This window comes from Pristiophorus japonicus, chromosome 15 (assembly GCF_044704955.1).
Source record: "Pristiophorus japonicus isolate sPriJap1 chromosome 15, sPriJap1.hap1, whole genome shotgun sequence".
In the NCBI taxonomy this organism is placed as follows: domain Eukaryota; kingdom Metazoa; phylum Chordata; class Chondrichthyes; family Pristiophoridae; genus Pristiophorus; species Pristiophorus japonicus.
In genome coordinates, this window is record NC_091991.1 from 91533257 (window position 1) to 91549968 (window position 16712).

General features: G+C 44.8%; 2 protein-coding genes across 5 annotated transcripts in view; one reads left to right on the forward strand and one right to left on the reverse strand.

The window, feature by feature from the left end:
• nup205 (nucleoporin 205) overlaps positions 1-11676 on the reverse strand; it is a 168661-nt gene extending 156985 nt beyond the window's left edge. For both annotated transcript variants that reach the window (XM_070900700.1, XM_070900701.1), the window contains exons 1-4: positions 11429-11676; positions 7116-7258; positions 4056-4227; positions 2-146 (exon numbers count right to left, since the gene is read on the reverse strand). In XM_070900700.1, the coding sequence (XP_070756801.1) occupies positions 2-146; positions 4056-4227; positions 7116-7258; positions 11429-11459 (491 nt within the window). In that variant the 5' untranslated portion in view covers positions 11460-11676. The remainder of the gene's footprint in view (position 1; positions 147-4055; positions 4228-7115; positions 7259-11428) is intronic.
• A 311-nt stretch (positions 11677-11987) lies between these two features.
• Positions 11988-16712, forward strand: part of LOC139280901 (CCR4-NOT transcription complex subunit 4-like) — a 172783-nt gene continuing 168058 nt past the window's right edge. Inside the window, exon 1 of one of the 3 annotated variants that reach the window (XM_070900703.1) lies at positions 11988-12261. The gene's annotated coding sequence lies outside the window, so the exon portion shown is untranslated. The remainder of the gene's footprint in view (positions 12262-16712) is intronic. The other 2 variants (XM_070900702.1, XM_070900704.1) reach the window with 2 other exon arrangements.

Here is a 16712-nt window from a genome sequence, read left to right on the forward strand (position 1 = left end):
CCTGAGTTCCAGCGTCCATGTTTTGCCTTGTCGTGATTGTATGAGGGAATGCAAGGAGTTTGCAATGCACCTCTTCCCATCCCAATATAGCAGTATAGCCACCAAGCCACGCGTCAGGCCAGGGAAACGGGGCAGCTGATGCTCACCTGTGAAGACAAACGTGCTCAAATTAGAGGTTCTGATGAGCCAGCTGAAAATAAAGAGTGATGTGTTTGCCAATTGACACTTACAGAGCACCCTTCACACAACACCTTACAAGTCGTGTTACATCAGATTAAAGGACACCAAGAAGAAAGTGGGAGAGATGTTGCTGATGTCTGAAGGCACAGCCAAAGAAGGTGGCTTTGCAGAGATGGGGAAATGGTAGTAATGCAAAGGGGTTTGGGAGGACTGTTCCTGAGACTGAGGTGGCTGTTAAGCTCAGGTTATACAAGTTAATACAGGGGGTGTTCAAAAAAGACCAGCGAGCCAGTCATCGATATAGATTTATGCACCTCCATTCAAGGCCTGGCATTTATGGGATATTGCTAGCGGAATAAATTGCCCTCCAGCATATAGGTAGTGCGGATGTTGGTTCCTCCTTTATAACAGTCTGTCCTTATAGCTCTTCCATGCTTCTATCCAGTGTGGGAATGGGTCCAACGTCCACCGGATATCTATTTATAGCACATTTGCAATGAGGAACTTGCTATGTGAGCGGGTTACAGACACACACCATCTGTATTCAATGTTTGTGGTGCAAATTTCCCTAAATGTCCCTGAAGGAAATTGCTGCCTGGCTCACATCTCCATAACAAGATTGACAACGACTCTGACATGAAACCCATCCCTCTTATTTTTAAACCAAATTGAGAGTTACAAAAACACAAGATTGTAAGCTTCGAAGACACTAAAGCTGGTGTAAATCTGCCAGTGTGAGCTGGCACCACTGTTCCCTGAAGCCCAGGTCTCCCTGTACCAGAAGTAACCGCGATGTGAACAGGCCGACTCGCTACTTTGGGCTCTCAGAAGAACTTGTTTTTCCAAAAGAATTGGGTTCCTTCTGAATGCTGGCCTTGGGGAATGTCAGGTTTACACTGACATTCTTAGACTTAGGCACTTTGGGAATCAACAAGGAAAGCAGCTCACTGACATCAACACAAAAGCAGCTGAGAGGTCTGGAGATACCGTCTGCCATTGCTGACCTGCAGCAAAACTAAAGTGAATATTCGGGGAGAATTCCATGATGCAGTTAATAAATTCTGATCACACAGAAGGATTGATCCAGAATGCAGAGCAACAGTTACACATGTTAAAGGAATGACGATTCACTTTCAACTCCTATAGATTGAACCATGTGGTTTTGCCACATCCTTAACAGAAACCCAGTTGATCTGGGCTATGGTGCTTACATTTGGTTGCAGCCATTAAGCCGACTGATACAGAACCTGTACAGTCCAGTCATTGGACCTAAATTCCCGGTTCTGGTCTTGTTTGCCTGTAAATAAGAAAAAAGAACCACATCTACCTTTTGCTCCTGCGTCCTCCAGCGATCTCGGTCAGAGGCCTCCTGTTCCTGCAAGTTACAGCGCGTTCACGTCTTGGAGATGCGGAGTGAGAAGCTGGAGTCACGTGGCACTGGACAGCCAATGACGGTACAGTATTCTCATTCATAATAATGGGAACTCCGCAAGTGAATGAGAAACACCCACCTCCCCGAAACACATTATAAAAAATAAAAAAAACACCTCACATATTTAACATTAATTTAAATTAAAGTTAATGAAATGTGTTAGAAAAAAATATATATTTTTGGGTTTAAAAAAAAAAGTGCAATCAGAGTTTAAAATAAACTTACCTTTGTGGACAGGGTTTTTAAACATAAAAATGTTTTTAATTTTTATATGTTTTAAAACTCTTACGCGAGTAAAAATAGACTAAATCCTGCATTTACCAGGCACAAGAGTTTGAAGGACATTCGCTGGGCAAGATAATCTCGCCCATGCCAATGTCCTTCTCTCGAAGATGCGGAAGATCTGTCAAGCTAAACCTCGACAGATCGGAAAACCAGCTTTTACGATGCCTTCCCGTGTCTGTACGCATTTTGTACGGACCCGGGGAGGCCGCAATTTCAGGGCCATTACTTATTTTCAGTTTTAAAACTAAGTAAATAAGAAATGCTCAAAGCAAGGGGTCCCATTTTCCAGCACTCTTTCCATGGGTCAGCACGCTCACCTCCGAGTCAGCTGGTTGTGGCTTCAAGTCCCACTCCAGGGACATGAACTCAAAATTTAGGATGATACTCCAGTGCAGTGCTGAGGGACTGCTGTACTGTTGGGAGGATCCATCTTTTGGATGAGACGTTAAACTGAGGCCGTCTGCCTTCTTAGGTGGACGTAAAAGATCCCATGGCACTATTTCTAAGAGGAGCAGGGTAGTTCAACCCGGTGTCCCGACCAATATTTATCCCTCAACCAACATCACAAAAACAGTTTATCCGGTCATTATCACATTGCTGTTTGTGGGAGTTCACTGCGCAAATTGGTTGCTGCGTTTCCTATGTTACAACAATGTACCCAACGCTAAATAAAGTATCTAATTGGCTGTAAATAGCTTTCAACGCCCTGAGGTCGCAATATAAATACAAGTCTGTCTTTCTTTCGCACACATTGAGATCACAGAAAAGAATGGGCTAGAGTAGGTCAATATGCAGTGAGTCTTGATCTGAAGCAAGGAGTGTGTCAGACAGCATATGTGCAGCTTAGGAAGAACAAAGCTTCAGAGGAACAGGGATCCTATCAGCACTGAGAGGTTATGACTGACATGGGATGCAGAAGTGAAAGGGAGATTGCTGATCGATGACAAGCTTTTCCCTGTGTCAGATCCAGCAGTGCATGGGGCAGTGAGAAAAGACCTTAACCAGCAGTAGTTATGGGACAAAAAGTGTTTCTGCATGAGCGAACAGAGAATCATGTCAGCTGTCCCCTGGCTGTTTCTTGGGACATCTAATCTTAATTTAAGGCTTAATCAGACTATTCATACATCTTAGCCTTATAGTGCTATAAATTACATCCCTTTGTGAATGATCCAAAGCCAAAAATTCAGAGTTGAACACACTTGGTGTTTGCATAGTTTTGAGCAGTGATCATCCCTTAATTCTAACTTATTTTCACTCAGAAGCTAGTTTCAGAGCTTTGCACAAATAAGAAATGAACCCACCCGTGGTCCACGATTCCTCACCGGAGAAGACACCAGTTGGTGTAGTATTAAGCCATGCAAAGCAACCCAGTTTTAAGTCCCATTGGATGTCCTTTCAGATAGGGCAGCAGAGTGCCACCATAAACCTCTGATCCTGCGAGTGAAGAGGCCAGTCTGGACTCTTGCTCCAGACTACAGTGCTTCCTGCTGGAAAATGCATGTGTGTGGAAATCAGGAGAGAACAGAATCGGACACGATTCCGAGGCCCCGCAGTCAATTAACCTGCTGATGCTAATCGTCGTGTACAGGACAATTCCTAGTTGGGTGAAGTACCCGGGGGCTAACAGTGCTATGGAACCGTAGCCCACTAGGAGTAAGGCCTTCAGAGAAAAGGAATGAGTAGGTGAGAAAGAGAAAATTAATGTATCGATCTTCACTTCAATTTAAAGTTCAAATACGGCCAAAATCACAACTGAACCATACTCAGTGCAATTTACTATATTAAGTTGTTCAGAAAGAAAGACTTGGATTTCTACAGAGCCTTCCATGACCATCGGACGTCTCAGCGCTGTACAGCCAATGAAGTACATTTGGAGTGTAGTCACTGTTGTAATGTGGGAAACGCGGCAGCCAATTTGCGCACAGCAAGCTCCCACAAACAGTAATGTGATAATGATCAGATAATCTGTTTTTGTGATGTTGATTGAGGGATAAATATTGGCCAGGACACAGAGGTAACTCCCTTGCTCTTCAGATAAAGCATGCAAAGATGCCAGCTTTAATGACAAACAGTCCCGCATCCAGTGGACAGATCTTGAACCACTGTATTTAAGCAAAAGCTGTCACATGGATCGCAGCAGAATTGAGAGAGTACGCACCCGCCAGCAGCAGCTCCACCGCAGCAAGCTCTCCAATGTTGAAGAGGTCGCTCAGAATGAAAGCCTCGGTGATGAGCTGTTCAGGAAGCAGCCTGGTCCCCTGCTGGCCCTGGATGGCAATCCCCTCAACGCTGGATTTCTTCACCTTCTCCCTGTGCTGCACGTTTTTAGCCTAAACACACACAAAAAATAAAAAGCCCTGTTAAATTCAACTTCACGAGGACCCCAGTATCAGATCAGCACACCACTCAAAAATAAAGTTCCAAGTTCATCCCCTCAAGAACATTTGGCCCCTCGAGCCTGCTCCGCCATTCAATAAGATCATGGCTGATCTGATCATGGACTCAGCTCCACTTCCCTGCCCGCTTCCTATAACCTCTTATTCCCTTATCGTTTAAGAAACTGTCTATCTCCGCCTTAAATATATTCAAAGACCCAGCCGCCACAGCTCTCTGGGGCAGAGAATTCCACAGATTTACAACCCTCAGAGAAGAAATTCCTCCTCATAGTTTTAAATGGGCATCCCATTATTCTGAGACTATGTCCCCTAGTTTTAGTTTCCCCCATAAATGGAAATATCTTCTCTGCATCCACCTTGTCGAGCCCTCTCATTATCTTATGTTTCAATAAGATCACCTCTCATTCTTCTGAACTCCAATGTGTATAGGCCCAACATACCTTTATAAGTCAACCCCTTCATCTCAGGAATCAACCTAGTGAACCTTCTCTGAATAGCCTCCAATGCAAGTATATCTTTCCTTAAATACGGAGATCAAAACTGGACGCAGTACTCCAGGTGTGGCCTCACCAATACCCTGTACATTTGGAGCAGGACTTCCCTGCTTTTATATTTTATCCCCCTTGCAATAAAGGCCAATATTCTATTTGCTTCCTGATTACTTGCTGTACCTGCATACTCACTTTTTGTGTTTCATGCACAAGGACCCCCAGGTTCCTCTGTACTGCAGCACTTTGCATTTTTTCGCCATTTAAATTATAATTTGCTTTTCTATTATTTCTGCCAAAGTGGATAACCTCACATTTCCTCCATCTGCCAAATGTTTGCCCACTCACTTAGCCTGTCTATATCACTTTGCAGATTTTTTGTGTCCTCCTCACAATTTGCTTTCCCACCCATTTTTGTATCATCAGCAAACTTGGCTACATTATACGCGGTCCCTTCATCCACCTCATTAATATAGATTGTAAATAGTTGAGGCCCCGGCACCGATCCCTGCTACATGACTGCTAGATATATGCTTTTCATTTCCATTACTCCAATCAGCTGGGAATTTAGTTTAAAACTTGCTGATTCATAAATAAGAACATAAGAAATAGGAACAGGAGTAGGCCATACGGCCCCTCGAGCCTGCTCCACCATTCATTAAGATCGTGGCTGATCTGATCATGGACTCAGCTCCACTTCCCTGCCCGCTCCCCATCACCCCTTATCTTTTAAGAAACTGTCTATTTTTGTCTTAAATTTATTCAATGTCCCAGCTTCCAAAGCTCTCTGAGGCAGCGAATTCCACAGATTTAGAACCCTCAGAGAAGAAATTTCTCCTCATCTCAATTTTAAATGGGCGATCCCTTATTCTAAGATCACGCCCTCTAGTTCTAGTCTCCCTCATCAGTGGAAACATCCTCTTTGCATCTACCCTGTCAAGCCCCCTCATAATCTTACATGTTTCGATAAGATCACCTCTCAGTCTTCTGAATTCCCATGAGTAGAGACCCAACCCACTCATCCCCGGAATCAACCCAGTGAAACTTCTCTGAACTGCCTCCAAAGCAAGAATATCTTTTCGTAAATATGGAATCTAAAACTGCACGCAGTATTCCAGGTGTGGCCTCACCAATACCCTGTATAACTGTAGCAAGACTTCCCTGCTTTTATACTCCATCCCCTTTGCAATAAAGGCCAAGATTCCATTGGCCTTCCTGATCACTTGCTGTACCTGCATACTATCCTTTTGTGTTTCATGCACAAGTACCCCCAGGTCCCATGGTACATACAGCACTTTGCAATCTTTCTCCATTTAAATAATAACTTGCTCTTCGATTTTTTTTCTGCTAAAGTGCATGACCTTACACTTTCCAACATTATACTCCATCTGCCAAATTTTCGCCCACTCACTTACCCTGTCTATGTCCTTTTGCAGATTTTTTGTGTCCTCCTCACACATTGCTTTTCCTCCCATCTTTGTATCGTTCGCAAACTTGGCTACGTTACACTCGGTCCCTTCTTCCAAGTCATTTAGATTGTAAATAGTTAGGGTCCCAGCACTGATCCCTACGGCAGCCCACTAGTTACTGGTTGCTAACCAGAGAATGAACCATTGATCCCAACTCTCTGTTTTCTGTTAGTTAACCAATCCTCTATCCATGCTAATATATTACCCCCAACCCCATGAATTTTTATTTTGTGCAGTAACCTTTTATGTGGCAGCTTGTCAAATGCCTTCTGGAAGTCCAAATGCACCACACCCACTGGTTCCCCTTTATCCACCTTGTTCATTACATCCTCAAAGAACTCCAGCAAATTTGTCAAACATAACTTCCCCTTCATAAATCCATGCTGACTGTCTGACCGAATTTTGCTTTTCCATATAAAATCGAGGTTTCCCCCTTTGGCTTAGCTGGTTGTGACGGAGGTGGCCGTACAGACCTGGAAGATCAGAGGTTCCAAGCCCAATCTGTGCTGTTAGCTGGCCTGAGCCAAGGGGGTGCTGAATCCCGACAATTGGCCTCACATTCTGCAAAGCCTGACTGCCTCCTTCCCTTCAAAAAAAGCTGGAAAAACATCCAGCGCTTGGTGACAGGGGGATTTTGTTGTCGGTATGATGTTGGTTTTCCATCCTTTATCCATCTTTCAGGAGGGCATGATGTTTGATCTCGTAGCTCCTCACAGCTCAGTTTCTCTCACTAAACATGATCATTCCAGCCCAGACCTTCAGGTTTGCCATTTCCTTTCTGAACGTGGCTGTTACCTTGTCAGCTCTTCATCAGGGTGCCTTTATTGGTTACAATTATTAATTACTCAGGGACAGAAAAACTCACTGGATTCTTGAAGAGGGAGATGAAGTCCGGTTTGTGCTTTTTGAGAGTTAGGTCCAACAGGTGAACGGCTTCTGGCAGACGCTTCCAGACCACGTTCTCCACTGTCTGCCAGATATCTTTGTATGGCCCCCACAAACTGGCAGCTGCAGCACAAAAAACAAAAGTCAGCACTGAGTTAGAGGCTATGAAAAATACACTCATTATGCCAACTTTTTTCAGAAAAAGCATGAAATATAATATGGAGATGTGTTCAATGAGCTTCATTACTTGAACATAAACTCGAGTGGATTTTGTGCTCAGCAAGCTGAAGGACGTTAGGGTCTGTCCTATTCCAGGTGCCCCACTATCTAACAGCAGGCACTTAACAAAAGTTAACACATTTCGTGTTGGGTTTCGCCACCGACCCAATTTTAAGGTACTTGAGTACTGAGCCCACTTCTGAGCAGCTTACTCACAAAACACAGACATCAAAAAGAAACATTACAATAATCCCAAGATCATCTGAACACAACATCAAAATGTAAATCACTCACACCATAAATCATTATTGGGGTGGGTAATGCAGAGTCAACTGTATATTATACTGCAAGTTTTAACCGATGAGTACCCATATGATAACTTGACTTCGAGTTCACATCCAGTAAAACTCACTAAGTCCAGTCAGTCAAGGTGACCTCTAGGTAGGAAGAATAGAAAGGCAAAATATTTATTTGAAAGGGAGAGCCTATTATATGTTGGTATTGAAAGGGATTTGAGTACACGTATCACAGGAAGTTAACCTGCAGGTACAGCAAGCAATGAGGAAGACAAATGGTATGTTAGCCTTCGTTACAAGTGAAGGGGGGGGGCAGAGTATATGAGTAAGGAAGTCATGCTGTAATTATGTAGGGCTTTAGCAAGACCACACCTGAGTACTGTGTACAGTTTTGGTCTCCTTATCCAAGGAAGGATATACCACGGTTCACTAGACTGGGATGAGAGGGCTGTCCTATGAGGAGAGATTGAGTAGAATGGGCCTATATTCTCTGGCGTTTTGAAGAGGTGATCTCATTGGAATGTATTAAGTTCTAGAGGGCTTGACAGGGTAGATGCTGAGAGGCTGTTTCCCCTGGCAGAAGAGTATAAAACTGGGAGTCATGGTCTCAGAATAAGGGGTTAGCCATTTAGGACTGAGATGAGGAGAAACTTCTTCACTCAGAGGGTGGTGAATCTTTGGAATTCTCTACCCCAGAGGTCTGTGGATGCTTAGTTGATGAGAATATTCAAGACTTAGATCGACAGATTTTTGGGCACTAAGGGAATCAAGGAACATGGGGATGGCAGGAAAGTAGAGTTGATGTAGATCAGCCACTTTTTCCAGTTCTGACGGAAGGTCATCGACCTGAAACATTAACTCTGTTTCTCTCTCCACAGATGCTGCCTGACCTGCTGAATACTTCTCGCATTTCCTGTTTTATTTCAGATTTCCAGCAACCGTGGTATTTTTCTTTTGTATCAGCCATGATCTTATTGAATGACAGAGCAGGCTCGAGGGGCTGTATAGCCGACTCCAGCTCTTATTTCTTATGTTCTTATTGATTACTCTGTTAAATGCTTTGAGTGTTTCTTGCATTACGAAGTGCTATATAAATGCAAGCTTTGCTGAATAAGTCACCATTTTTATTATACATGATATTGCTATAATTATCACTGATGTTTTAAAGATTTCATTCTGCAGCTCCACCCGCTTAACCATGAAAAATGACAAGACAGTCACCTCCCACCACTTAAAATTGTACTGAGAGGAGAAACCTTAACTTTCGTTCTGCACAGATGCTGCCCGACTTGCTCTTTCCAGCATTTGTTTTTGCACACACACTACCTGTTACATTGTAACTACAATGGTCTGCCAGTTCTGAAACAAGGTCATCGACTTGAAACGTTAACTCTTTCTCTCACCACAGATGCTGTGTCCAACATTTTCTGTGTTAATGAGAGTTGAGCACCTCCAGCTCAAAGTTAGTGTGACGTATACATCGGTAACTTCAATTATAAACAGAACAAGTCAAATTGAAATGCACACAGATGTAATTGTATTATACTAAGCATAAAAATTAAGGAGCGCAACAGATTATATAGAGACAAAATCAAAATACTGCGGATGCTGGAAATCTGAAATAAAACAGGAAATGCCAGAAGTACTCAGCAGGCCTGGCAGCGTCTGTGGAGAGAGAAACAGTAAACGTTTCAGGTCGATGACCTTTAGAAGATTTGCATTTATATCGTGCCTTTCACGATCACTGTACACCCCAAAGTGCTTTACAGAGGTACTTTTTGAAGTGTAGTCACTGTTGTAATTTTGTAGGCATTTTGTGCACAGCAAGCTTCAATAAACAGCAATGTGATAATGTCCAGGTAATTTGCTTTTTTCGTGATGTTGATTGAGGAATAAGTATTGACCAGGACATAGTGTCGAGGGATCTTTTATGTGCACCTGAGAGGACAGACATCACTCCCTCACCACTACACTGGAGTGTCAGTCTGGATTTTTTGTGCTGAAGTGAGACTTAAATCAAATGAAGAGGAAAGTCATGGACTGCAGGAGGATAACAATCTACTGGTCAGGTGGGCAGAGCAGTGGCAAATGGAATTTAATTCAGAGAAGTGTGAGGTGATGCACTTTGGGAGGGCTATTAAGGAAAGGGTATACACATTAAGCGGTAGGCCACTTAATAGTGTAGATGAACAAAGGGACCTTGGAGTGCTTGTCCACAGATCCCTGAAAGTAGGTCAGGTGGATAAGGTGGTTAAGAAGGCATATGGAATGCTTGCCTTTATTGGCTGAGGCATAGAATATAAGAGCAGGGAGGTTATGCTTAAAATGAATAATACTTTGGTTAGGCCACAGCTGGAGTATTGAATACAGTTCTGGTCGCTGTATTAAAGGAAGGACGTGATTGCACGAGGGTGCAGAGGAGATTTACGAGAATGCTGCCTGGAATGGAGAATCTAGGTTATGAGGACAGAGTGGATAGGCTGGGTTTGTTCTCATTGGAATAGAGGTTGAGAAGAGACCTCATTGAGGTGTACAAAATATTGAGGGCCTAGACATAGTGGATAGTAAGGGTCTATTTCCATTGCTGGAGGGGGCTATTACAAGGGGCCACAGTTTTAATGTGGTTGGTGGAAGGTTGCGAGGGGATTTGAGGGGGGGAGCTTCTTTACGCAGAGGGCTGTGGAGATCTGGAACTCACTTAAGAGTGGTGGATGCAGAAACCCTCACCACTTTTAAGAGATGGCGAGATGGGCACTTAAAGTGTCGTAACCTGCAGGGTTACAGACCTAGAGCTGGTAATTGGGATTAGACTGGATGACCTTTTGTTGGGCGGAGCAGATATAATGGTAAGTACTGCAGGGAATAGAATACGGCCAGGATGATCTCCTGGACTAGTTTCGATTGCCTGGATGGGTCGGAGAGGAATTTTCCCAGATTTTTTCTCCTAAATTGGCCTGTGTTTTTATCTGGTTTTTGCCTCTCCCAGGAGATCGCATGGCTCCAGTTGGGGTGAAGCATAGAATGTTTCAGTATAAGGGGTGTCGCAGTTGTGTGAGGCGGACTGGTTGGGCTGGGTGCTCTTTGCCTTTCAGTCATTGTTCGTAGGCTGCTGACCAAGGGCCGTGTGGCTCTTTGTCGACTGGCGCGACACGATGGGCCGAAACGGCCTCCTGCACTGTAAATTTCTATGTTTCTATAACCTTCTGACTCAGAGGCAAGAGTGCTACCCACTGAGCCACGGTTGACAGATTATAGAGAGTTATCTTCCCGACATCTCTGTCAGATTGAGTTGTGCATGGCAGCACTGAATTAGAAACACGTTCATTAAGAAAACGATTCCTTTCCTGATCAAGTGTTGCACTGTCTCCTGGGTATATGTGAGTGAGTGGAGTGCAAAAGTGAAGAGCGAGTGAGTGAGGTGAGTGCGAGTGAGTGAGTGGAGTGTGTGTGAGTGAGAGGGAGTCTGTCCCACCTGTGACAGAGTCTGTGGCTCTCGTGTTGGACTGCTCAGCCATCAAAGAACTCACTTTGGGAGTGGAAGCAAGTCCTCCTCGATTCCGAGGGACTGCCTATGATGTGAGTGAGTGAGTGAGTGTCCCTCCCCAATGCACTGAGTTACTGGAGAGCAGCATGAGCGGGGCCTGGGCTCCCAGGACAGGGGATCGGCCGGCACAGCTACACCCTGAGGCTGGGGAGATGCTGTGCCTGCGATGCGGGCCCCGAGCCCATGCGGGAGATCCTTTCCCCTCCCCTCTCTCTCCCTCCCTCCATCACTGACCTGAATTTACCGCCATGGTCGCGGCCGCCATCTTGGAAAGGAACCGGAATGGAAAACCTCCCCGGGTCCGGGCTGCAGCGCGCTCGCTCTCTCCCGACCACCCGGCCTTGCCTCCCGCCCGCTCGGCAGCTACCACGCTGTCCCACACTCCCCAGCGTCCGGCCGTCCGTTCACCGAGGCGCAGCTCGCGGCCGGGAGCCCAGGAGCAGGCGCGAACACCTGTAGGCCGGACTACACTGCCCAGTATGCCTGGCGCCGGAGCACCGGAAGTGGCCCCGATGCGACCTCTCACCCCCTCTCCCCAACCAACAAAAAAAATCCAACTGTCACCTTGAAAATATCACACTCATTTTATTAAGAAAAACACTTAATAGAATAATTTGAAGCGACGTCGGTTTTTTAAATTGGAAAACACGCGTATTAAGAGAGATTTATTTTACCCTCCCCTGGCGCGGGAGGACTTGTGGGAATTGTAGGCAGACAGCGGCGCTGTGCCGGAACCGGAAATGGGCAGGTTGACGGACTGCAACTCCCAGAGGGCAGCGCGGGGAAGGGACGAAGAAAAAGGCTAACGGTTGCAGGTGCGGCGTCGGGCGCATGCGCGACGGCGGCGCGGCGCAGACTCGGTGAGAGTTTCCGAGGGAGAGAGAGAAAATAAAAATGGTGGCGGCTGTGTGAATTGTGAGAGACGGAGATATAATTACACCGAAAAATTCATCTGCAAGCAGAGGAGCCGAGGCAAGCCGGTCCCGGAAACGCCTGACGCCCAGCAGAGCAAGCACCGCAAGAGAAGTGAGAGACGGTTGGAAGTGCCCCCCGCGCTGGGCGAGACTGTGAGTGGGGGGGAGAGAGAGAGAGAGAGAGAGTGTGTGTGTGTGTGTGTGTGTGTGTGTGTGTGTGTGAGAGAGGGCAGTCTGGCACCCGCTCACTGGGACACGGAGGCTTCAGCGGCACAGCCAGGCCGCGCCAGCACCGGGGGGGTAACAGCAACAGGCCGGGGACCAGCCCCGGCCCGGCGGGGGAGAGCGGCCGGGGGCCGTCCGGCCTTCTCCCCATTTTAACGCCGACAGAGGGAGAGAGTTGCAATTGTTTGAATGTTGAGGAGGTGAAAGGGGAGGGATTAATCTTCTTTCCCCCCTCCTCTCTGCTCAGCATCCGTCTTGGGAAGGATTGATTCTTCTCTCTGTCACCCAAGTCTTATTTTGTTTTAAATTAAAGGTCGCGTTAATTTGCAGCAGGTATTCTACAGAGTTTGTTTTTTCAAAAAATAAAGTTCATTCACTCGCTTTGCAAGTGGGTTTGGGGAAAGGCAGCGCGTTATCGGGAGGTGCCAAATGTTGTTCTGTTTTTGTTATTTATTTATAAACAAATGGGAATAAATCAGGTCCTCGCTTCTCATATTGTTAACAGTTGAGCTCCCCAGATGCAGGGGAGTTTACAGGAAGAGTGGAAGGTTACTGCTTCTTCGTACCTGGATAGATACCGGCATTTTTCTCTGGGTGGTGGGGAAATAATGTACTTTTTTTTTTACAATTGTTTCATGTTTCCTGCTTTTGGTTTGTTGACTATCACGATAAAACTTTTATATTAACAAATTGGAACTGTTCTGTTTAATTTAGGAGATACAATATTTGAATTTCAAAGAGCAGTGCTGTAAATTCAATATTTACGATCTGTCTTTCTATTACAAAAATGTTCAAACATACTAATTAGTTAAACTCATAATTGAGCTGGAATGTTTCAACGAGCATGTGAGTCGATACACAGGATTGTTGAAGGGGAAGGGGTTGGAATGTTAAAAATGTAGAATAGAATACTACAGATCTATATGTTAACATTTTTAAATACTGACATCCATGTGTGTAAATAAGAAAGTACTGTAGCCATGTACTTGAGATTATCCTTCAATTGAGAGGCTGACCTTGCATAATAGGTTTCAGGAAATGCAGGGCTGTCAGTGAGGATTGTATATTAAGCTCAATTTTTAAAAACAATTATGGGGAGCACTGCTGGCAAAGCTGCATTTATTACCTGTCCAGTTGCCTTGAAAAGGTGATGATGGGCTTTCCTGAACAGCTGCAGTCCTGTGCTCCCAATCTGATATAAATATTAGTTTAATACTTGAGTTTAGAAACAAAGTCACTCACCAAAACTGCAACAGCATTAACTGACACACTTCAAATGTGATGCAATTCAGTAGCAGTTGTCATTCACAATTAGCTGAATGAATTCTTTGTGGTACTGTCTTGTATTTTTTCAGTCATCTCAGTATGATAGACCTATACAGTGGTAGCAAAGATAGTTAAGCTAATTGGTTTTGTGGAATGCAGAATTTAATCAGGATGGGTAGTTTGTAAATGTAGTGTTATGATTTTTTTTGCTGTGTAAATGATGCAAACTATATTTTGTAACGTGTATTTTGTTTTTGATCAATAATGAGAGGATGGGTTCAGTTTGAATTTTTGTCTCCTACATTTTCTCTCTCCTCTGCCTAGCCTACTCCTTGCTGCATTCAGGTACCTTTGTACTTCATCCAGCTGACCATCATTCATGAACGAGCCTTGGCAGTGAGCAACACTACCTCTGAAATGATGTTCTCTCTACCCTATGGGTGCTGATGCTATTTACGGCACTCATAAAACTACTCTCTAACTTAGTTCAGACCAGAGATTCAACCTGGAGTTCCTGGACTGTTCGATTCAGTTGCTCCTTGGATGAACTTGCTGCGCCTATACAAATATTTTTCATTTGTTTCAAAGTACACCTGCTTAGCTGCAACTGGTGGGTGGCATAATTATCACAACAATGGGATCCTAATGTAGTTCTATGTTGCACTTTTAATTTGGTTGGTCTTTATGTTTGATCGTTTTTAGTGGTGCCCTCTGATACAGGTGGCACTAGTGCAGATTTATGCCTTATTGATCCAACTAAGATAGGCCAGTACCTATTGCATTTTGGCAATCCGTGTTAATCTGAGCTGTTTTGTATTTTAATGTACTGAATCTGAACTGTTAAACATACAATTGCTGTTTAGATAAATGGGTTAACTCCATTCATAGTCAATAATGTATGAGTAATTTTATGAGCTGTACAGACCACAAAATCCCAGTAATGGCTGTTTATCTGTGCTCCAATTTGTTCCTCTAATGTTGGGATGGACCAACTGTCCTCAATGCCCTGGTCTGGGGGTGGATGGGAACCAACAAGGGTTCCTGATGGTGATTCACTGACTTGTGCTGGAAAAAGCACATGTATGAGTGCTCGTTCAGGATAGCAGCGAGCTTGGTTGTGATACTTGTGTGGTGGAATATACTGCTGATATCACACCATCAAGCTTCGGCACGGCTACAAGGCATCCTTATCCCTGCGCAAGCTTGTGCCTTCTGTTGTGTATTGGGGGCGGGGTGTTGGAGTTCAGCCATTGCTTGCGATTGTTAGAAATTTATTGCAGTTTTCAGTACTGGAATGGGTCATTCAAATTGCAGCCAATGTGATGAGAAGGAAATTAACCTTATGAAATATATTTTGTCACATTAACATGATAAACTGGTTCTCTGACCTTATAACCTGAGAGCTTTTGCAAAATTCCTCATAATAAGTACTATCCATATAACTAGGGCTGTGCCCTGCAACACCAAGCCATTTACTTAACTGATTTGGCATGATGTTACTGCTTTGGAGGACTGAAAATGTGCATGATAACATAATGAAGGATTCCTTTCAACATCAGCACCATTGGCTGTGTGTTTTTTTTGTTCTCGAGGCAGTATTGTGGTGTGTATATAATACAGTTAGAATACTGTTTGTCCTACTAATTGTACTTGGATTGTCAGACAGTAATCTTGGAGAACCATGTTCCTCAGCCCATATGTTTTTTTTCCATCCAGCCAGTTTGTACATTTGGATTTGGTTGTTTAACTTTAACTACATTTTAATTTTCTGCTTTTCCCCCTTCCTCTTCTGAAGACACTGCACCTGCTGGGCTCTGGTTCCAGCCTCCCAGTACCTTGCCCAAGCTGTCATTTTTCTATATATATGTTTGAGCATGCATTGTCAATATGCTATTCATTGCTGCAGGAGTTCCTCAGCGCAGTGTCTTGGGCCCGACCATCTTCAGCTCCTTTCAATGATCTTCCCTCCATCCTAAGGTCAGAAGTGGGGATGTTTGCTGATGATTGCACAGTGTTCAGTTCCATTCACAGCTCGGTTAATGAAGCAGTCCATGCCCGCATGCAGCAAGACGTGGACGATGTTCAGGCTTGGGCTGATAAGTGGCAAGCATCATTGCCTGGCACTTGTGCGGCGTGAATGACTATCTCCAACAAGTGAGAGTCGAACGACCACCCCTTGACATTCAATGATTGTGGTAGCAAGAGTGGGTCAGAGGTTGGGTATTCTGCGGTGTGTCTCACCACCTGACTCCTCAAAGCCTTTCCACCATGTACAAGGCACAAGTCAGGAGTGTGATGGAATACTCTCCACTTGCCTGGATGAGTGCAGCTCCAGGTCAAAGCAGCCCGCTTGATGGGCACCCCATCCACCACCTTAAACATTCACTCCCTCCACCACCGGCACACCGTGGCTGCAGTGTGTACCGTCAACAATATGCACTGCAGCAACTCACCAAGGCTTCTTCGGCAGCACCTCCCAAGCCCACGACCTCTGCCACCTAGAAGGACAAGGGCAGCAGGCGCATGGGAGGACCAGCACCTTCATCGTCATTGGGTCAAAATTCTGGAACTCTCTCCCTAACAGCACTGTGGCAACACCTTCACCACATGGACTGCAGCGGTTCAAGTAGGTGGCTCACCATCACTTTGTCAAGGGCAATTACGGATGGGCAATATATGCTGCCCTTGCCAGCGACGCCCACATTCCAGGAACAAATATGGAAATGAACACTGTTCAATCGTCAGTGACCATCCCCACTTCTGACCTGGAGGAGGATGGAGGCAGAGGTAGGGAAGAGACGATGGATTGTAAGAATATGGAATGCCTTAACACAAGTGGTTATTAAAGCCCTGACAGTCACTACATTTAAGAGGGATTTGGGTAAGTACTTGAAGAAAAAGCAGGGACCTGGGATTGGAAGGGGTAATTTCAGTGGAACTAGCACTGGAACTAACATATGATAGGTTACATAGAGGCCTGTTGTGCTGAAATTTGTCATTCTGTCTGCGGGAGGGGGGGGGGTATTAAATTAATCAGATTTGCTGGAGTGGTGTGCAGATTGCTCCGAGTGCTTACTATTTAAATGTTAGGAAGATGGGTTCATGTGTTCGTG